Source organism: Anomalospiza imberbis, chromosome 22 (genome assembly GCF_031753505.1).
Source record: "Anomalospiza imberbis isolate Cuckoo-Finch-1a 21T00152 chromosome 22, ASM3175350v1, whole genome shotgun sequence".
Taxonomy (NCBI): domain Eukaryota; kingdom Metazoa; phylum Chordata; class Aves; order Passeriformes; family Viduidae; genus Anomalospiza; species Anomalospiza imberbis.
The window spans coordinates 844,365-865,256 of record NC_089702.1 but is presented as its reverse complement, the minus strand read 5'-3'; the positions used below and the strand labels follow the sequence as shown (position 1 = coordinate 865,256).

At 61.3% G+C, this 20,892-nt stretch overlaps 2 protein-coding genes across 3 annotated transcripts; both read left to right on the top strand.

The window, feature by feature from the left end:
- The first annotated feature begins 6,160 nt into the window (after positions 1-6,160).
- On the top strand, positions 6,161-10,796 carry PRR29 (proline rich 29). Of its 2 annotated transcripts, none has more exons than XM_068212259.1 (6): positions 6,161-6,244; positions 7,122-7,239; positions 9,127-9,242; positions 9,972-10,099; positions 10,199-10,266; positions 10,703-10,796. In XM_068212259.1, exons 1-6 carry the CDS (start codon positions 6,167-6,169, stop codon positions 10,732-10,734), a joined length of 540 nt encoding a protein of 179 aa, XP_068068360.1. In that variant the 5' UTR covers positions 6,161-6,166; the 3' UTR covers positions 10,735-10,796. The 2 variants fall into 2 exon arrangements, with proteins under 2 accessions (XP_068068360.1, XP_068068359.1); XM_068212258.1 differs by having other exon boundaries at positions 10,196-10,266.
- Positions 10,797-13,465: 2,669 nt separating this feature from the next.
- Positions 13,466-19,281, top strand: LOC137486634 (1-acyl-sn-glycerol-3-phosphate acyltransferase alpha-like). Its single transcript, XM_068212061.1, has 6 exons — positions 13,466-13,647; positions 16,054-16,187; positions 16,709-16,884; positions 17,726-17,821; positions 18,168-18,240; positions 18,422-19,281. The coding sequence occupies exons 1-6, from the start codon at positions 13,466-13,468 to the stop codon at positions 18,643-18,645; spliced, it is 885 nt and encodes a 294-aa protein (XP_068068162.1). The 3' UTR covers positions 18,646-19,281.
- Positions 19,282-20,892: the final 1,611 nt, after the last annotated feature.

Genomic DNA, 20,892 nt, shown 5'->3' with positions numbered 1-20,892 from the left:
GCCGCGGGTCTCGGTCCCGCCCGGGTGTCCCTGCCCGTGTCCCCCGCTGTGGCTGTCCCTGTCGCCGCTGGGCTCCGTCTCTCCGCCAGCCTGGATGTCACCGCTCGAGGATCCGGCACCGGGAGGCTCCTCCCTCCGCTGGGGTTGGATGGAGCAGCTCGGGAGGGATCCCAGGCTGGCACTGCCCCCCAGCACCACCGGCGCCTCGGGACCCCCAGCCGGGCCCGGGGGTGCCCAGCGGGGACACCGAGCCCTTCCCGGCTCCTCGGGTGCCGCCGGGCTGGAAAACCGCTGGAGGAAGGCTGCAGGAATGGGGGCACACCCGGGACGGGGTGCGGGTGCCAGGGGTCACCTTCCTTGGCAGGGACAGGGGCGCTCCCTCCAGCCCTGCCCCAGGGTGACTCTGCTGGCCCCAGGGTGGCTCTGCTGGCCCCAGGGTGATCGGCAGCGCTGCCGTCCCTGTGCCAGCCCTGCCTCATCCTGCCTCCCCTCCCTGGGACACCCGAACCCCTCCCGATATTCCCCCTGCCCAGGAAGTGCTGGGGTGGGCTCTGGGGGTGTGACAGCCTCACCCCCTCCGCAGACTGACCCCAGCTCTGCCCAGCCCTGGGTTTGGGCGCGCGATTTTGGCGTGTGCCAGGTATTGTCACCTCGGTGCCAGAGCAGAACAGAGCAGGGAAGGTTTTGGGGGACCCCAGGAACAACCTGGGATGGACACAGAGCAGGGAATGCCTGGAGCTGCATTCCTGAGTCTCTTCCAGAGATGGGGCTGCCCTTGCATCCAGACCCCCAAGCATCACCTGAGCTCTTCTTACAGAAAAAAAAAAATAAAATTATGTATCCGTAAATATATAAATATGGATTAAATTGACATAAATATGTATTGGGGATATGCAAAATAAATGTGTTTCTAGAATTCTCTCTGCTGGAACGCCCCAGCCCCATCAGCAAGGGGAATTTTGACTCAAATGTCACCATTTAAATTATTTTAGTAATGGGACTCCCAATTCTGAGAAGACTTGAGGGATCCCATGTCCAATTTTGGGGAGACTTTTGGGTTCCCATCCCAAATTTTGGGGAGATTATGAGGAAATTTCTCTGGTTCCCACCCCCATTTTTGGGGAAAATTTTAGGGGTCTCTGGAGTTGCCACCCAAACTTCAGGGGACATTTTAGAGGTCCCATCCCCGATGTTGGGGGGGGTCTCTGTGGGTCCCATCCCCAATTTTGGGGACACTTTTGGGAGTTTCTGGGAGCCCCATCCCCAATATTAGGGGAGATGTTTAGGGGTCCCATTCCCAGTTTTGGGGGAGTCTCTGGGGATCCCATCCCCAGTTTTGGGAGGTCTCGTTAGGAAGATCTCTGTAAATGAGATCGCCCTAACAGACGCGGTGGAAGAGCCGGGTCCGCGATGGCTCCGAGCCCTCCGAGCCGTGATGAGGAGCAAAGGCTGAGCCCGGGGTTACGCTGACACCAAAGCTGCCGAGGCTCATTAACATCTGAAACGGAGCCACCCAGATTAATCATTTAATTTTCCAGCAGCCGTAACATAAACACTTGGGACGGAGCCTAAAGCCCGAATTAAACCGTCCCTGCTGGAAGAACCCCGCGCCCCGCTTGGCACGGCCCCACGGGGGCTGCTTTGGGGTGCGGGGTGGCTCGGGGTGCCCCGGGTGTCCCCACAAGGACAGTTTGGTGCCGTCTCGTGGCAAACGGGCCGCGGGCTCTGTGCCCAGGCTGGGAGGTGGCCGGGCTGGTTGGAATGCCAGAGGAAACGGGGAGAGCATCGCTGGGGGGTGGGAGCCCCTCTCCCCTTTCCCAGGAGGATGGAGAGCCCCGGGGTCCTTCGGGCATTCCCAGACCACATTCCCGAGCTGCTCCCGCTCTTCCCGCAGCGAGGAGGAGCTGGGGCAGGCGCTGGTGGCCTGACCTGCTCCCGGCGGGGGTGACCTGCCCGGCCTGCTGGCCTGGCCTCATTGTCCCCTTCGGCAGCAGCGAGAGGGACAGAAGCGAGGACAAACTTCTGGATTGCAAATCCGGACCCAAACCCAGCCCGCTCTGCGCCCCCACCAGGGGTCCCATTTGGGGTGGCCGTGTCCACTCATGTGCCCGTGACAGTGGCAGTGGTGACGGGCGGAGGGGACAGGACAGGACAGGACAGGACAGGAGGATTTGCCTCGGGCACACGGCTGCGGTGTGGCAGCACGGCCGGGTGCGGGGACCGGCGGTTGTGTCCCCGCCGAGGCCCCGGGGATGTCCCCAGAGGCTGCCCCGCAGCCACCGCCCTTGCCATTGATCCCACCGCCAGCGCGGGATGACTCAGCCGCCTCCAAAGCAAAGGGAGTCACTGCCGGGACTCTTCCTGCAGGTGACAAACGCTCATTTCGGGAGGGCTGGGATCACCGATTGTGCCGCCTCCATCCCACCGGGGATGTGCCCGACGGGGTCCCCGCCCCGTGCCAGCTGCCTCTGCCTGGGCTTTTCCTCCGTGGAAGGAGGCAAGTCTGGGAAGGGGAAGTCGGAGGAAGAGGAGCCCTCGATGGCTGGGTGACAGCCTGGGGACGATGACGATCGAAGCACTGGAAGCGTGAGACCTCCTGGAAAGGGGATTTTTTTTTTTTTTTTTTTTTTTTTGTAGTTATCGTTCAAAATGAGGAGCTTAAACCCATTCACAGTTCTGGACACAGAGAGTGTCCCCAGAGGTGTGTCCTGAGTGCCTGAATTGCCTGAATGTGACAGTGTGATGGTGGACAGCCCAGGGGACAGCAGCTCCCACTCTGCCATGCCATAGCCAGGGTTTGTCCCCGTGTGCAGTGACAAATTGGTCTGGGACTGGTTTTGGGAGCCCCTGGGAGGCAGCAGGGTTGGGGGGATGTGTTGCCTCACCTTCAATGTTTCTTCACCTCCCCCGAGGCTTGGGCAAGGCTGCTGATCCTGCCGGGGTTTCCTCACCTTGGGAATCTCTCTGGCTCCACTTGGTCTCCCGGGAAGGGAAGTGGCACAAGGGATGTGTTGTCACCTCCAGGGCAGCTCAGTTCCTCCCTCCCCGGTGCTCCCGGTGCTCCCGGTCTGACCCGCCCCCATGCCCTGCCTCTGCTCTGTTACGTTGCCAGAGTTGGGTGATGCCCCGCAGAGAGGGGCTGCATCCCACTGATCCCATTCCAGGAGCTGCAGCAGCACCCACACGGCCCAAGGGGTGGCAGAGGCTCCCTGTCCTTCCTGGTCCCTGGCCCTCCTGGTCCCTGTCCCTCCTGGTCCCCAGGGACTGACCCCATCCCAAGGCCTTGGTCCTGACAAGGAAGATTCCTGGTCCAAAGCTCCTGGGACTCACCCTGTGCCTGAGCAGGGACAGGGCTGGGATCCTGGCCCTGGGCTGGGGGTAGGGGGCAGTTTTTGAGGGCTTCCAGAAGAAATCCCAGAGCTGCTGTAAGAGAGGGGTTCCAGAGCTTCCAAAGGCAGCAAATCCTCTGCTGGGGACCCTCAGGGTGCCCTTGGCACTGGGTGGCTCTTCCAGTGGACAGCAGGATCTGTCCCCATCTGAGCTGGAGGGTCCTCTGATCCCTCCTGGGTTTTCCCAGTGGATGTTTTGTGTGTCCCGACTGACACTCCAAGGTGAGAACACAAACCAGTCCGGGGCTGTCACTGTCACCTCTGCCAGTTGTGACTGAGTCAGATGAGGGGGGGCAGCAGAGGTGGCACCTCCAGCTGGGGCATCATTCCCACCTGGGGAAGGTGACCTGGGGACAGCACAGCCACAGCTGCCTTGTCCCCATCCCACCTCGACACTGGCACGTCCCTGTGCCCAGGCTCTGCTTTCCTGGCCAGCTTCTGCCCTGCCACTCAGGTCCCTCTGCCATGGATCCTCCTGCTCCTCTGAAGGGCCAGGAGTGCTCCTGCCCGGGGGCCGTTCCCACCCAACGTGCAGCCCTAATTCCGTGACCCTGGCCTTTGAACAGGTTTAGGAGCTGGGCTGAGGGGATGTTCTGGGGGAATTGAAAAGGGACAGGGGACAGGGGACAGGCTGGAGCCAGGCACAGCCCAGAGCCAAGTCCGGCCTGAGCCCTGCCCTGCTGCACCACACACTTGGGACCAGCCTTGCTTGTGCTTGCTTCGGCTCAAGAAAACTTCCCAAATTCCCTTCCCTCCTTCTCCTCCTCCTCCTCCTCCTCCTCCTCCTCCTTCTCCTCCTCCTCCTCCTCCTTCTCCTCCTCCTTCTCCTTCTCCTTCTCCTTCTCCTTCTCCTTCTCCTTCTCCTTCTCCTTCTCCTTCTCCTTCTCCTTCTCCTTCTCCTTCTCCTTCTCCTTCTCCTTCTCCTTCTCCTTCTCCTTCTCCTTCTCCTTCTCCTTCTCCTCCTCCTCCTCCCCTCCCCTCTGTCAGTAATGTCCCCCCAGAGGGGCTCAGGCTGCCATGGGGGGGGGGGGGCTGAGGACATTCTGAGCAGGTCCCTGTCACCACTCATGTCCCAGCCCTGGCACGAGGCTCCCTTGGACTCCTCACCCCCATCCCGGTGCTTGAATCCCTCCTAAGGGGAGATAAGGTTGGGATCAGCCCAGCCAGGCTCTGCCAAAACGGGCAGGAAGCAGAACAGTAATTAAATGGCAAATAATGGGAATTTAGGATTATAACAAAAGGCAGAAAAGCAATCCAAAGGGGGGTCGGAAAAATTAGGAACACAGAGAAAAACCCAATCAAGCAGAAAATAGCCCGGACTGGAGCCAAGGGCTGTGGGCTGAGGCAGCCGGGCTTGGGCTTGGGGGTGGGGGGGGTCGGGTGGGGGGGGGAATTTGGGGGCTGTGGGAGGATTTGGGGTGTCTCCGGTGCCGTTCTGGGGCAGAACGAGAGTTCTGGGAGAGATTTGTTCCCAAGCAGAGCTGGCCGCGGGCTGAAACCCTGGGAAAAGTTCCCAGGTCGGCTCTGGGGCACCGCAGATCGGGGATGTGATATCCATGGAAATCCCCCAGAGGAGCAGCCTGGGGCTGGAGGGTGGCTTGGACTGGGGTCTCTGGGGGCACAGGGTGCATTTTGCTGGAATCTAGTGTTTCCTGCAGACTCCCCATTCCCAGGATTTCCTGGGCTGAGCGGGACACGCTGAGCTCTCTGCCAGGAGCTGGCTGTGCTCTGCTGGGCACAAATCCCCTCGGCAGCATCCTGGGAAGGACCCGCGGCAGGGCTCTTTGGGGCTCCCAAACACTGGGGAGGTTTTGGGGGGGTTCTGTCGTTCCCACCCCCAATTTTGGGGAGCCTTTTGGAGGTCTCTGGAATTCCTATCCAAAATTTAGGGAAGACATTTTGTTCCTGTCCCCAGTTTTGGGGAGATTTTGGGGGCGTTCTGTGCTTCTCATCCCCAGTTTTGGGGCAGGTTTCTGAAGGTCTCATCCCAGATTTTGGGGAGCCTGCTCTGCTGCCAGCACTTCCTGCTCATTCCCGTGGTCACTGCATCCCTGGGGACGTGGTGCGGGGAGCTGGAACACAGCCCCGGGGGACCTGGCACGGTGACAAGGACACCCCGGGGACCCCAGGTAGCACCGAGGCTGTGACATCCTGGGGAGCAGCCCTGGGGTGGCATTGGGGTTGGGTGATATCCCGGGGACCATCCCAAATTTTGGGGAGACTTCTGGGGGTCCTATCCTCTAGTATTAGGGGAGATGTTTAAGGATCCCATCCCAAATTTTACAGGGGTCTCTGAGGGTCCCATCCCCAATTTTGGGGAGACTTTGGGTGCCCCATCCCCAGTTTTAGGGAGACTTTGAGTGTCCGATCCCCACATTTGAGGAGATTTTGAGGAAGTTTCTGTGGTTCCCAACCCCAATTCTAGTTGAGAATTTTGGAGGTCTCTGGGGTTGCCACCCAAATTTTAGGGGAGACTTTGGGGGTCCTATCCACAGCTTTCATAGACTTCATTAATCCAGTGTCCCTCCCATTCCCTAATGAGGCTCAGATGCCGTTAACTGCTCCTTTCACCCCCTCACCACGAGGCACAGGGCCCAGCCCCGGGGGGACACAGGTACACCCCAGCCCGGTATCCCCAGGCATTTCCTGCCGGGAGAAGCAGCCCGGGCACATTCCTGGCGCGGCCGAGCCTCCCTCCGGGCAGGGTTTGTTTCCCCCGGGAGCCCTGGAGACGATCCCGGCTCCGGCCGCAGCTCCGCTCCCTTCGCACCCGAACCATGCAGGGGGGAGCGGCCGGGGACCCCCGCGGGCTCTGGGGGCCCCCCCCGGCAGGGACCTGCCTCGTCCCACCCAGGGTGAGCCCCGGAGCGCTGCTGCCTCTGGACTGATGGGATAAGGGTGGAGATGGGAGAGGGGTTGGGCTGGGGGTGCCCAAAGGGTGGCACCGGGGGTTTGCAAACGCCCTGCAGACCCCGAGAGCCCATCCGTGCCCAGGGACCCGTCCCCAGAGGTGGGCACTCTCCAGGTCTGGAAGTCACCCGGGATGGGAGGGCGGTGTCCCTGGAAAAACCAGGGGAGAGCGACCATTCCCTCCTCCAGGGCTCTCGTCCTGCTCCCCCTCGGGCCACCCGCTCCTCTGGCCACCACCCCCGTCCCCTCTGTCCCGCCACCACCCCCGTCCCCTCTGTCCTGCCACCATCACTGTCCCCTCCTTCCTGCCACCACCCCCCGTCCCCTCTGTCCTGCCACCACCCCCGTCCCCTCTGTCCTGCCACCATCACTGTCCCCTCCTTCCTGCCACCACCCCCGTCCCCTCTGTCCTGCCACCACCCCCGTCCTCTCTGTCCTGCCACCATCACTGTCCCCTCCTTCCTGCCACCACCCCCGTCCCCTCTGTCCTGCCACCATCACTGTCCCCTCCTTCCTGCCACCACCCCCGTCCCCTCTGTCCTGCCACCATCACTGTCCCCTCCTTCCTGCCACCACCCCCGTCCCCTCTGTCCCGCCACCACCCCCGTCCCCTCTGTCCTGCCACCACCCCCGTCCCCTCTGTCCTGCCACCATCACTGTCCCCTCTGTCCCGCCACCACCCCCGTCCCCTCTGTCCCGCCACCATCACTGTCCCCCTCCCGCCTGCCCCCAGCCGTGTCGCCTCTGTCCCCTCCTGCCCCGCGGCTGGATTAACCCTTGAATGTGCAATCCCGGGCTTCTCCTTCCCCTCCTGCCTTCCAGCCCCGCGCCGTGGGATCGCCCCCCGGAGGTGTCCCGGAGTCCCGGCCGCCGGTGCTGATCCTGCAGCAGCTGCCCGGGCCCGGGGCCGCCCCCCCGGGACCCCCGCCCGTCCGGGGAGGTGCGTGCGGGCAGAGCTGCGGGAGGGCAGCGCCAAACCCGGCTTGGCTTCAGCCACTTCCAGAGTGAGAGGCAGGGGGGCTGAGCCACCCTCAGGTGGGGCTGAGCCACCCTCAGGAATGTCCATCCCGTCCTTGGATGGACGTTCAGCCCCACGGGGTGCGAATTTTGGGGGTTTTACCAAGTCTGGGCTCCAAGATGCTCCCGGGGAACAGTTTCGGGCTGGTTTTTTTTTTTTTTTTTTTTTTTTTTTTTTTTTTTTTTAAATTCATATGTTTCTGTTCTCCAAAACCCCATTTTCTGCTGGCATCCCCAGGGAACGCCGGGGTTTGACAGGCTCCTTGGACTGCACGGTGGGATTGAGTGGAACTGGAACCCTGGGCTGTGGCACTGCCCGGAGGGGCTGCACCCACCCTGGTGCAATCTGGGCTGGGGGGCTGGCAGCAGGGCCAGGGGGCTGTGGTCAGTGCAGGGACAGGGGGTTGTGGTCACTGGGAACAGCAGGGACAGGGGCTATGGTGACCAGGGACAGCAGGGACAGCAGGGCCAGGGGCTTGTGGTCACTGGGGACAGCAGGAACAGCAGGGACAAAGGGCTGTCATCACTGGGGACACACCACGGGCAAAATCACCCTGTGCTGAGGGGAGGGGGAAGGTGGAGCTGTCCTTAAAAATCCGGGGAGGAAAAGGGATGCTGCAAATCAGTGTGGAAAGAAAAGAGAGAGCTGGGCTGGCCCCTGTGGGGTGGGTGGATCCACTCAGAGCTGCCAGCACCCTGTGTCCCAGCCGGTTCCATCCCTGGGGCACTCCCTGCTCCTGGCTCCGGCTCAGCAGAGTCCCAGGAGGTGCTGGGTGCTCCTGCCTGCAGGGACAGCCACCTCCTGGTGTCCTAGGAGCCAGCCTGGCAGCTCTGGAGCCTTTGGGGATCTGGCACATGGGCTACGGGATGGTCCAAACCCTTTTTTACTCCAGGTCATGGAACCAGGGAATCCCAGAATGGTTTGGACTGGAAGGGGCCTTAAGGATCACCCAGTGCCACCCCTGCCATGGCAGGGACACCTTCCACTGTCCCAGGGGGCTCCAAGCCCCATGTCCAACCTGGTCTTGGATCCAGGGGCAGCCACAGCTGCTCTGGGTGGATGAAGCTAGCAGGATCTCAGGGGAATCCAGCAGGTTCATAAGAATCTTCTGTGGGAATTTCACACCTGCAGAAAGTGGGGGTGTTTTTTGGGGGTGCAGAGCCAGATCTGGGGCTTCCTCTGTGTGGATGGGCCTCAGCAGCCACCCTCAGTGTGGCCTCCAGCTGAGGGGACAGGGACATTGCCCTGGGCCCAGCTCCTCGGGCAAGCAGGCAGGAGCTGAGGAGGCACTGAGTGTCCCCACCCTGCTCCTCGCCTGGATCCAGCTCCCAGGAGTGGGGATTGGGATCCTGGGCTCACCCCCAGCTCCAGCCCCTCTGGGCGCTCTGAGCCCCGTGCACAGAGCAGGGCTGACCCTGGCATGCTCTCAATGCTGCCTCTGCCAGCTGCTGCCAGGGCAGGTGCTTCCCAAGGCCCCGAGCACTTCCAGGGTTGGAGAAATTCTCCCCAGAATGGGAGGAAAGTCTGGTGCCTCCAGCCCCAGTAATCACCCCTCGTGAGGCAGCCCAGATGTTTGCAAGGAAGAAAAGGCTCAAATATGGCAATTTTCAAGCTTTATCCAAGCAAAATAATTTTTGAACACCACATGAGGCTTCCAAACCGGGGTGGGGGAAGCCTGGCTTTGCTCCCACTGCTTGGGAACAGGGAGGAGCTGTGGGGCCGCCCCATCCCAGGCACCCATCCCAGGCTCTGCTCCTCCTGCCCTCCATCTGCTCCCTCTCTGACGCAGAATCTCCAATTCCCCGGCAGATTTGATGGAGCTGATGCTGATTCAAACCTCCCAAATGCACCAGCTGTTGATGCATGGCCTGGCCGTGGCAGCTCTGATGCCCCTCGGTGCAGGACCAGCCCCAGCCCCTGCCCAGGTGAGGCTCGGGGGGGCTGGGAGGGCAAAAGGACCACAGAGGGGGCAGAGGGACGTGCCCAGGGCTCCTCAGAATCACCACGTGCTGCTTTGGGACCCTTGAGGGTGCTTTGGGACCCTCTGCCTGCAGCACCTGGGTGGTCCCAGCCCGGCTCAGAGCAGCCCTTTGGGGTTTTGGGGCTTGCTTTGGACCCCAGCTCTGACAGCTCAGACACCAGCCAGGCCTCGGGCAGCGGTTCAGCCCAGCTGGGAAGAGCCGTGAGCCTCTGGAAGCGCAGCCCAACCCAGCAGGAAGGCTCTGCAGGGGCTGCCATTTAAAAATCCATTTCAAACCAAAACCATATGAAACATTTCATCTCCTTGGGGGGAACAAAGCAGCTTTCAGGGCAGGGCTGGGCTCTGGCAGCTGCTGAGCTCGCTGCCAGCTGGCAGCTCCTGGCACTCACCCCCTGCCCTCCCAGTCCAATCAGTGCAGGGCCAGCCAGGACTGGACCCTGCCTGCTCAAACGGGTCTCAGATAGATCAAAGGGCTCTTCCCACGGGGTTTTGGTCCCATCTGTGGGGCTGCCATCCCCCTGTGTCCCCGGCAGCCACTTTCCCACGCTGCTGCCCCCGGAGCTTTGTGTGGGACCGAGCCCACCTAGCGGGAGCGGCCGGGTGCGATCCCTGGCGAGCGGCGCTTTGGGAGCCCCGGAGCCCGGCCCAGCCCTGCCTCTGTCCCCCCCCGCAGGCGCTGGCGGGGCCTTCGCAGGGCGAGGAGGAAGAGGAGGCCGTGGTTTTCCACCATCACTACATCCCCTGGCCCGCGCCCGGCCCGGCCCCCGTGCGGTTCCTGCGCTCCTCACCTGGGGACGGGCGGTGAGTGCCGGGGTGGGGCTCGGTGCCGCCCCGGTGTGGCAGCCCCTCCAGGGGACACCATCCACCCGTCACTGACCTGTCCTCGCCCCTCTCCAGCAGAGCTGTGCCCCCCCCGCCGCCCCCCAGTGCCACCGGGACAGTGGGACCTGGCGTCCCCCCAGCAGCGGGTAAGAACAGCCTGGGGGACATCGTCCCCATGGCCCCGGACAGGAGCAGCTTTCCCTCAAGCTTCCATCACCCCAGGCTGAGCTTTCCCGCTCCTTGTCTCCACCCCATCCCATCCCATCCCATCCCATCCCATCCCATCCCATCCCATTGATCCCATCCCATCCCATCCCATTGATCCCATCCCATTGATCCCATCCCATTGATCCCATCCCATTCATCCCATCCCATTCCATCCCATTGATCCCGTCCTATTGATCGCATTGATCCCATCCCATCCCATTGATCCCATCCCATCCCATCCCATCCCATTGATCCCATCCCATTGATCCTATCCCATCCCATCCCATCCCATCCCATCCCATCCCATCCCATCCCATCCCATCCCATCCCATCCCATCCCATCCCATCCTATCTCATCCATCCCTGTTCCCACAGAGTTCTACAGTGTGGAGGAGCAGGGGCTGTGAGCTCTGCCTCCCTCGATCCTGAAGATCCCAGATGGATGCTCCGCAATTCCTGTGCTTTGGGGTGGTCCTGGGGAAGGGGTGGCACAGCCCCGGGGACACCCCGGTGCCAGCCGGGCCCTGCGCCCCCACCAAGCCACCAGGCCGGGGTGGCACAGGCTGTGCTGTGTCCCCGGGGGTGGGGACAGAGGATGGTCCCAGCGTTCATTAGTCCCTCCAGCTCTCAATGCAGCATTGCCTGTAATTTATTTGCTTTGTTAAGAGAGCGCTGTGCTGTCGCTAATTAAGCATCTGTAATTACATGGGCTGGTGGCTCCGTGCCTGAGGGCAGGGGCTCCCTCGGGGCTGGGGGCACCCAGAGCCGTGGGGGGAGGGGGTCTGTCAGTGCCCGGGGGTGCTGAGGGAGGTCTGTCCGTGCTTGGGGGGCTGAGAGGAGTCCTGGGGGGTCTGTCCGTGCTTGGGGGGCTGAGAGGAGTCCTGGGGGGTCTGTCCGTGCTTGGGGGGCTGAGAGGAGTCCTGGGGAGTCTGTCAGGTGCTGGGGGGTGGGGGGGTGCTGGGGGGTCTGTCAGGTGCTGGGGTGTGAGGGTGCTGGGGTGGTGCTGGAGCTCCAGTGTGAGATCTCCTGGCTGAGCACAGGCAGAAGTGGGTCTTGGTGGGGATATGGTCAGGAGAGCAGCCTGAGAGGGAAATCCTGGAGTTTCCCAGGATTCAGTGACCCCTCTGCTCCCCAGGAAGCAGGAGGAAGTGGGAAGTGAAGGCTTTTGGGTGCTGGGAGCTGTCCCCTCGCCAGCCCCATGGAGGGGTGCCAGCTCTGCTGTGCCCCAGGGGGGTTCCAGGCTTTTCCCTGGAGCAGAGCTCCTGGCAGGAGACCTTGGGGCTGGTGCTCTAGAGGTCTAAGGATGCAGAAAAGCACATTAAACCCCCTCCTAGGAGTGCCCTGCCTCCCCTCTGCCCAGTGGAAGGCAGGATTTACCTTCCCTGTGCTCTGGAATGGGCAGGTCTTCCCCAGCCTGGCCCCTGGAGGAGCTCCCAAATGTGGAGCAGGAGGATCACCCTGGATTCCAGCAGGAAGGTCCAGCTCCTCCAGCTGGGAGGGCTGAAGGAGGCATCCAAAAGCAAAGCTGGGTTTGATAGGAGACCAGGCTGGTGCCCAAGGTTCCCCCATGAACACAGGACGGGAAGGAGGAGGTGAGGAGTCACCTGGAATGGGCTGGACAGGAAGGGTGGGCTCAAGATGTGACCCAATCTTTGCTTTAATATGAGAATAATGAGAGGAATGGGCGGGTGAAGCAATGGGCATTGCAACACCCCTGGTGGACGTAACCCCGAGGCTGCTGGTCAAACTGGGGCACCCTCCAGCACGGCCAGAGCCTGGGGACATCTCTGTCACCTCCAGGGGACAGGGGAAGGCGTGGGTGGAAGGGCAGCCCTGGGCACAGCAGGGCAGCGATGCAGAGAGGCCGGGCTGAGGGCAGGTCCTGCCCGGTGAGGCAGGAGGGCTGGGATGGTCCCAGCAGAGGTGACACCTGCCCAGGAGTGGCCTGGGGGGACTGGGAGACCCCCGAGACCCCGCTGGGGTTGGTATGGGGAGGCACGAGGGGATCTCGCTGCTCCCAGCTCCTGGCCCGAGGTCAGGGCTGAGCCGAGGGCTCTGGGCAGCAGCACAGGGGTGTCCCTCCTTCCCCACCCCTGGAGGTGTCCCAGGCCAGGTGAGACGGGGCTTGGAGCACCCTGGGATGTGGGAGGTGTCCCTGCCATGGCAGGGCTGGCACTGGATGGGCTCTGAGGTCCTTCCCACCCAAACCCCCCCTGGAATTCTGGGATTCTCTGATCTGGACCATGGACCCAGCTGGGAGAGGTTGCTGGGAGAGGTTGCTGGGGGCTGGCACCAGCCCAGTGTCCCTGCTGCAACAAGGACTTGGTTCCAGGAGTTTCCAGGGGGCTGGCCTGGATCCTGCAAGGCACCAGAGCAGGAGAAGAGGTTAATTACAGCCTGTGCTAATTGCACCCGTGAAAACACCTCATGCAACACAGCTCCTGGCTGCCAACTGGGCCAAGGGCTGGCACCTCCTGCAGGCTGGGCTGGCAGCAGGGGGTGGCAGAGCCTGGCCCCCCAGGCACTGTGGGACCCTGAGGACAGATGCTGAGCTTTGGGAGGGGAAGGACAGAGGGGCTCCTGCTGCCCAAATTGAGCAAGGGATGGGGAGCAGTGGTGCCACATTCCTGCTGTCATTCCAGGTGGGAGATGTCTTCCAATACTGCGATGCTCTGCAGGGTGAGGTTTGGGTGCCAGCACGTGACTGTGCCCAGCCTGGCTGGGGTGATGGCCATGGACCAGGAGCAGCTCCTGCTGTCCCCACCAGCTGAGACTCCTTTTCCCAGGGCTGGCAGCCCCGTGGCCAGGAGAGATTCCCGGGACAGGGACAATTTTGTGAGCAGCAAGTTTGAGCTTACCGATCTGGAGTCACTGCCATGGCTTTTAATAGCCCAGGAGGTGACAGCAGTGACAGCTCGGGTGACTCAGGGTCGCCGTGTGACTCATGGCCACTCTCCACCCTTGGGTGGGTGTCCTGCTTCCACCTGAGCCACTCCATCCTGGGGATGAGATCCACAGCGAGCCTTCCCCTGGGCCAGCCCCAGCCACCCACGCAGGATCCTCCTCATTCACCTGCCCCGCTCCCGGCAGCCCCGGCCACTCTCCCGTCCCGGCCCGGGCTGAGCTCGGGGCGGCACCATGAACCTGCTGCTGCTGCATGGGCTGCTGCTCCTGCCCCTGGCAGCACTGCTGCTCTACAGGTGGAGCCCCCGCTTCCAGTTCCTCTGCAAGGTGGCCTTTTTCAACTGCTGGATCGTGGCCTTGGCCACCCTGCTGTCCCCCTTGGCTGCCCTCCGGGGACGCTCCGTGGAGAACATGAGGTGAGTGCGGGCTGGGGATGGGGGGAGCTGGCTGGAGCTTGGCTCAGCTGGAGGAAATCCTGTGGTTTGTGGCCACAGGCTCTGCCCTGCCCTGGCTGGAGCCACAGCTGGGTCACAGCTGGGTCACAGCTGGTGGCAGAGCCCTGGGGCCAAGGCCAGGGCTGTGGTCACATCCGTGGGGCGGTGAAGTGCAGCTTGTGGTGTGAGAGGTGCTGGCTGTACCCAGGGAGGGTCAGGCCATGCTGGAGTTGGGATCTGTGGTCTCTGAGGGATGAAATAACATAAATGGGGTCATTCCTGGCCATGGCAATGTTGGGGTCATCACGTGGGTGGGTAACAGGGGGTTTGGAGGTACTGTCAGGGCAGGGGGCAAATACATGCCCAGTTCTGTGTCCCTGGCTCTGGTTTTGCCCATGAGACACCCAGGAACAGCACTTTGGCAGAGGGATTGAGGGTGGAGAGGTCCTGGCACAGATGGCTGCCCCTTCCCTGGAAGTGTCCCAGGCCAGGCTGGACGGGGCTTGGAGCAGCCTGGGACAGTGGGAGGTGTCCCTGCCCATGGCTGGGGGTGATACTGGGTGGTTTTAAGGCCCCTTCCAACCCAAACTATTCCATGTTTTTATGTTTTTGGATGTCTTGGTGCCATCACCTGGCAGGGGCACAGCCCTGTCCCCATCACAGCCATGTCCTGATCACAGCCATGTCCCGACTCTGCTCCCGAGGGTGGAAGCAGGGAGATAACACCAGGGAGATAACATCGCTGTGCAACACCGGAGGAAGGCCTGGGCGCTCTCAGGGTGTTGCAATCCCGTTGCTGGATTCCCGGGCAGGATGAGCACACCAGGAGGGATGTAATTACACAGGGAAAATATCCCAACTTGAGAAACTCACTGAGGATTTGTGCCGAGGGATCCCGGCCCGCGGTGGGAGCGTGGTCCGAGGTTCGGTGTTACCGCTCCGAGGTTTGGTATTACCGGTCTGAGGTTCGGTGTTATCAATCTGTGATCTGGTGTTACCGCTCCGAGGTTCGGTGTTACCGCTCCAAGGTTCGGTGTTACCGCTCCGAGGTTTGGTGTTACTGCTCCGAGGTTTGGTGTTACCACTCCGAGGTTCGGTGTTACCGCTCCAAGGTTCGGTGTTACCAGTCCAGAGGTTCGGTGTTACCAGTCCAGAGGTTCGGTGGTGCCGGAGGTGCTGCAGCCTCTCCCAGGCCCTTCCCAGCCCGAATGCTGGGCGCATCCAGGGCTGCTCCAAAGCCAACGCTTCCGGCTTAGTGGAAATCCCCGAGGGAGGCTGTGACTCACCTGCTGCCGGGCGCAGCACGCCCAGTTCCCTCTCCTCCGAATCCCAAAGCCTGCGGCCCTGTCATTAGTCCTGGCTTTGGGGCTCTGTTTCCCCTTGGACCTCAGGGAACTCTCCGAGCCTGCGGCTCCCGAGGGATGGGGGCGATACCACGGACCCTGTGCCTCCTTCTGCCTTCTCACCCTGCCTGGTGCTGAGCCCTTCCCTGCACCCTGCGCTGTCCCCTGGGGGCAGTGACAGATGTGGGGACCCCGGCACAGACCCTCTGTGGGTTGGACAGTGCCCCATTCCAACACTGACGTGTCCCAGGATTTTATCTCCATGGCTGCTGGAATCCCTGGTGCTCCCTCCTCCCTCCACTCCTCTCATTATTCCCTACTGAGCATCACCCATCGCTGCTATCCCGATACTCCTCCTCCTGTCCAGCCCTCCCAGGATGTGACACCACTTTTTCCGCTCAGATCCATCTCTTCCCGACACTGCAGGTCCGATGGAGTGATTTGTGATTGCCCATAGGAATGGATGAGGCACAAAGCGGAGTAGGGGCAGTCCCTGCGGTCCCCCACGTCCCTGGTGATCTGCCTGTCCCTCTGCCATCCATCCCCAGGGCTCATCCATGCCCAGCCCAGCTCCCCTCGGCTGGAATCTGCCTCTGGCTTTAGGAGTCTGGGATCTGAATTTCCGTCCACACATGGAACCAGCTGAGCACCTGGGGAGCCTCCCCCGGGGAGAGACAGATTGTCCTCGCTGGGATGTGAAGATCCCATCCCTGTCCCCTTCCTCATCTCCATCCTCTTCTCTTTTTGCTTTCCCATCATCAAAGTCCTGTTTTTTCCCTGCCACCACCTCGTGCTGGCCACTCTCCCTCTTCAGCAGCTCCCTCTGCTCTGAGCCAGGAGCTGGGCCCAGCTCAGGTGGGAGCCGGGCGAGTTCCGAGCCTCACAGGCTGCAAATGTGTGAGAAATCCGAGCCTCCCTGAGCCTGAGCCCGGGTCCAGCAGCGCAGCCCAGCCTAACCCAGCCTGCCCAGGCCGGTGCAGAGCCGCTCCCCACACGTGTCCCTCCACTTTCTCTCGTCCCTTATCTCGTCCCTTATCTCTGGCAGGCTCCTGCGGGCTGCGCTCCTGCCCCTCAAGCGCTTCTACGGCATCAGGATGGAGGTGAGGGGCTCCGAGGGGCTGCGGCTGCCGGGGCCCTTCGTGATCGTCTGCAACCACCAGGCTTCCCTCGACCTCATGGGTGCGTGGGGGCAGCGCGGGGGGATCCCCGGCGACTCTGGGGGCTCCAGGGGCGCACCAGGATCGCTTTGAGGACTCAGCACCGGGATTAGGGCAGGGATGAGCGGTGGGAACGGACCAGGAGAGCTTTGGGACAGGGCTGTGCTGCAGGGAGAGAAGAGACAACGGGAGGTGATGCCACAGGGTGGTACTGAGACTGGGGACAGCTTAAAGTCCATTAAGTCAAGGCTAAAATAACCCCAACCTGGTCCTATATTAGGGTATGAATGATTAATTAGAGTATAAATTATATTAGGGTATAAATGATTAATTATTCTGTGCACAGATGTAACTTGGCCTCTCCAGAGAGTTCCTCTCTGAAGTTATCACCTCTCAGGACTGGCTGAGCTGCAAAATTTATTGCTGATATCCAGGTGGTTTGTCCAACCTGGGGTTCCGCTTACAAGTAGTTTTCCCAGGTGATTTTTCTGCTGCCAGTGCCATGGGTTGGGAAGGTGTTAATGGGCGTTGTCCATACCCCAGGAATGGTGGAGGTGATTCCCGAGCGCTGTGTGCCCATCGCCAAGAGGGAGCTGCTGTACCTGGGCACGGTGGGCTGGGCCTGCTGGCTCAGTGGCATCATCTTCATCGACCGCCACCGCAGGGACACGGCCATCGAGGTCATCTCCCACACCGCCAGTGCCATGCGGCAAGAAAACGTGAGGGAAACGGCTCTGGGGGGCAACACCGGGGGCTGAGGGGCTGTGGGCAGGACTGACCCAGCTGAGGTCGGGGTGTCTTGGTGTGAACAGACAGGTGTCTGCTAAGGAAGGCAGGAGCCTCCCTTAAATGGAAAATGCAAACCCCCTCCCTCTGAATTATTGTAATTTTGGAATTAAGAGGCTCTCAGGCGAAGATATGGGAAGAGGAATAACAGTTCTTTATTAGGAAAATTAAAAATAAAAATGCAATTGTAAAAAAAACCAAAAAACAAACCAACACTGCCAGAGTCAGAGCTGGCCCTGGCAGCCTGTGGGTCAGGGAGGTGGCAGCAGTCCCATCCCATGGTGGCTCAGCCCTCCTGCAGTGCCAGCTGTGCTTCTGCTGGAGCAGGGATCCTGCACAAGGCTGGAGTTTTCCTCTGAAGCTCCAGGGCTGCTGGAGATGGGCCTGAGCTTCCTCTGGGAATGCAGTGGGGAAGAAAGCTGCTCCTCTGGGAATGCAGTGGGGAAGAAAGCTGCTCCTCTGGGAATGCAGTGGGCAAAGGCTGCTCTGGTGTTGCAGGAGTCAGATTCTATCCAGGTAGGAATGCTTGGCTCCTCCCCTGGGCAGAGCATCTCCCCATGGATGATGGAATTTTCTCAGCCATGCAGGGACACTCACTGGCCATGAACAGCAGAGATCTCCTGGAGGGAGGATTGGCTGTGGGAGAGATAAAGAAAACTGCCCAGAGAGCAGCAGAGAGCTGCCCCAGCTCTGACAGATGGCAATGGAATACACACCCCAGCCACATCTTGTAACCTAAGACATGGGGCTCACCTCTGTCCCTGTCCCCTGCAGCTCCGTGTGTGGGTTTTTCCAGAAGGCACCAGGAACCCGGGCAAATCCATGCTGCCCTTCAAGCGTGGGGCTTTCCACCTGGCCGTGCAGGCCCAGGTAAGGGCACTCTTATGGTCAATCAAATGTTGGACTCAATGGTCTTGGAGGCCTTTTCCAAAATGATTCCTTCCCCTTTGGCTCACCCTGGATGGAGCGGGGTGGGTGTGAACCCTGGGGCAGAGGGATGGGGGGCTTTGGTCCTCAGGGATGGGGGGCTTTGGTCCTCAGGGATGGGGAGCTTTGGTCCTCAGGGATGGGGGGGTTTTGTCCTCAGGGATGGGGAGGTTTGGTCCCCAGGGATGGTCATGGTGCTAGGCAGAACCAGGGAGGGACAGGGAGGAGCAAGAGTCCCACCTGGGGAGGGGTCTCTCTGGGGGCCCCCCCGACCCTCCATGTCCTGCAGGTTCCCATTGTCCCCATCGTGATCTCCCCGTACTGGGACTTCTTCAGCCCCAAGGAGAAGAGATTCACCTCTGGTAAGGGATGGACATGAATTCCCATGGCAGAGGGCAGGGCTGGCACTGGGGATGAGGCACCCGGGGGTGTCCGAGGGATGCTGAGGGGTGGGGAGGCAGCTGGGTTGGAAGATACCCAGGGGAATAGCCAGTTCCTGGTGGGATCCTCTAACACATCCCTGGCTTTTCCCTCCTCTCCCAGGGACCTGCACCATCCGAGTCCTCCCCAGGGTGGAAACGTGGGGCCTGAGCCCAAAGGATGTCCCCAAACTGACCGAGAGTGTCCGCCAGGCCATGGCTGAGGCCCTGGCCGAGATGTCCATGGGTGACCACAGGAACCAGGACATGGAGCAGCCTCTGCTGGGGCCAGGGGAGGACAGGGACAGCCCCCAGGGCCAGGGGGACACAGCCAGGAGCAGGAAATAGGCAGAGGGAGTGAGTCCCTCGGGAACACTAGGGAGGTGTCCCTTGTCCCCTGAGGAGGTGTCCTGCAGCCCTGCCACCACCCCAGCAGGATGGTGCCCTAAGGGGAGCAAAGCAGGGCAGGATGGGGACCAGGCAGCACCCCCAAAACAGAGCAAAGTGCCCCTTAAAACAGAGCAAGGTGCCCCCTAAAACCCCTCGTGACTGTGCATCCCCTGGATGTCCCTCTGCCAGACCTGGAGCTGCAGCTGTTCCCCTGGTGCTGTGGCTGTCCCCCAGGATGGCTCCTGCCTGCTTGCTGAGCAGGGCAAGAATGCTCCAGGCAGGGCTGGGGGTTCACAGCCCCGTTTTCCACCCCTGATTTTTGGGTTCCCCCACCGATTCTCTTTCCAGAGGCTCCTACAAGCTGGAAATGCTGTTTGGGTGCAGCCAGCTCTGGAGAGGGGCTAAGAGTGTGTGGCCTGGTGGGGACACGAGATCCAGGGGAGGCTGCCAAGGGGAAAGCATCCCTCGGGGGGAGGAGAGCATCCTTGGTGCTGAGCTGTGAGCCAAGGGTGGGACATTAAAGAGTGTGGAGTTGGTGCTGTGCCCTGGCTGTGCTGAGGGGGCTGAGGGGGAGGGGAATCCATCTCCTTGGGGAGACTTCACCCCTGCTCAGGGAGCACCCTGCACATGGAGCACCCTGCACATGCAGCACCCTGCACACAGAGCACCCTGCACATGCAGCACCCTGCACAGGGAGCACCCTGCACACGGAGCACCCTGCACATGCAGCACCCTGCACACGGAGCACCCTGCACACGGAGCACCCTGCACATGCAGCACCCTGCACACGGAGCACCCTGCACACGGAGCACCTTGCACACAGAGCATCCTGCACAGGGAGCACCTTGCACACAGAGCATCCTGCACAGGGAGCACCCTGCACACGGAGCACCCTGCACACAGAGCACCCTGCACATGCAGCACCCTGCACACGGAGCACCCTGCACACGGAGCACCCTGCACATGCAGCACCCTGCACACGGAGCACCCTGCACACGGAGCACCTTGCACACAGAGCATCCTGCACAGGGAGCACCTTGCACACAGAGCATCCTGCACAGGGAGCACCCTGCACACGGAGCACCCTGCACACAGAGCACCCTGCACATGCAGCACCCTGCACACGGAGCACCCTGCACATGCAGCACCCTGCACATGCAGCACCCTGCACACAGCAGGGTGCAGACAGAGCACCCTGCACATGGAGCACCCTGCACACGGAGCACCCTGCACACAGAGCATCCTGCTAAGGGAGCACACTGCACACAGAGCACCCTGCACAGGCAGCACCCTGCACATGGAGCACCCTGCACATGGAGCATCTCCACCCCAGGGATGGTGTGAGGAGCACATGGCAGGGTGAGGGTTACCCAGGTCTGGGTCTGCCCCTGAGGCAGAGCTCTCCCTGTGCAGTAAATGCACAAGAAGAGCATCCATTGAAGCCTCAAATTCCCAGCAATACCTGGATGGTGCCCACCTGGACACAACCCCACCTGGAGGTGCCTCTCCATGGCTCCTGGACCATGACCCACCTGACAGCTGGATGGTTCCCTTCAGCCAGGCAGGGATTTGGGATCTCCTGGTTCCTTCCCAGCTGAGCAGCTCCTGTGCCAGCACCCCAGGGTGGCAGCAGGGCAGGGACACGGCAGGGTGTGGTTGTCCCCTTGTGAGGAGCATGGTGGGCAAGGCTTCCCCTCCCATGCTGGGATAAAAGGTGCAAACCACGGGCACAGAGCTCTGGGCGGGCACCAGTCCTGCTCTCAGGAGAGCCGGATTATGGAGGAAAGCCTTCAAATCTGTTGCAATCATCTGACACTAAACAGCAAAGAGGCTTCCCATGAAGAACAATCCACGGGATCAGGATGTGCCACATGGACATGGCCAAGGGCACAGGAAGGTCCCACGTCCCAGAAAATCCCTTTAATCTTTTCCTTCTTCCCAGGATTCTCAACATGTGGCACAGTCTGTCAGCTCTGAGCTGGCCTGGGGGTCCCACCACACCCCCACCTCCAAGGGTGGTTTGCCTGCCCAAAGTTTGGGTTTGGGGGGTTGAGCATCAATGGAATCATGGAGTGGTTTGGGTGGGAGGAACCATAAAGCCCATCCAGTTCTGTCATGGGCAGGGACACTTTCCACTGTCCCAGGCTGCTCCAAGCCCCAGTGTCCAGCCTGGCCTTGGGCATTGCCAGGGATCCAGGGGCAGCC

Excerpts from the sequence above, each read along its gene's own strand:
- PRR29 (XM_068212258.1), top strand. The coding sequence starts at position 6,167 with ATGCAGGGGGGAGCGGCCGGGGACCCCCGCGGGCTCTGGGGGCCCCCC. Across the intron at positions 7,240-9,126 it reads ACCCCCGCCCGTCCGGGGAG|ATTTGATGGAGCTGATGCTG; the intron begins GTGCGTGCGGGC and ends ATTCCCCGGCAG. Across the intron at positions 10,100-10,195 it reads TCCTCACCTGGGGACGGGCG|CAGAGCTGTGCCCCCCCCGC; the intron begins GTGAGTGCCGGG and ends GCCCCTCTCCAG.
- LOC137486634 (XM_068212061.1), top strand. The coding sequence starts at position 13,466 with ATGAACCTGCTGCTGCTGCATGGGCTGCTGCTCCTGCCCCTGGCAGCA. Across the intron at positions 16,885-17,725 it reads GTGCCATGCGGCAAGAAAAC|CTCCGTGTGTGGGTTTTTCC; the intron begins GTGAGGGAAACG and ends TGTCCCCTGCAG. Across the intron at positions 17,822-18,167 it reads ACCTGGCCGTGCAGGCCCAG|GTTCCCATTGTCCCCATCGT; the intron begins GTAAGGGCACTC and ends CATGTCCTGCAG.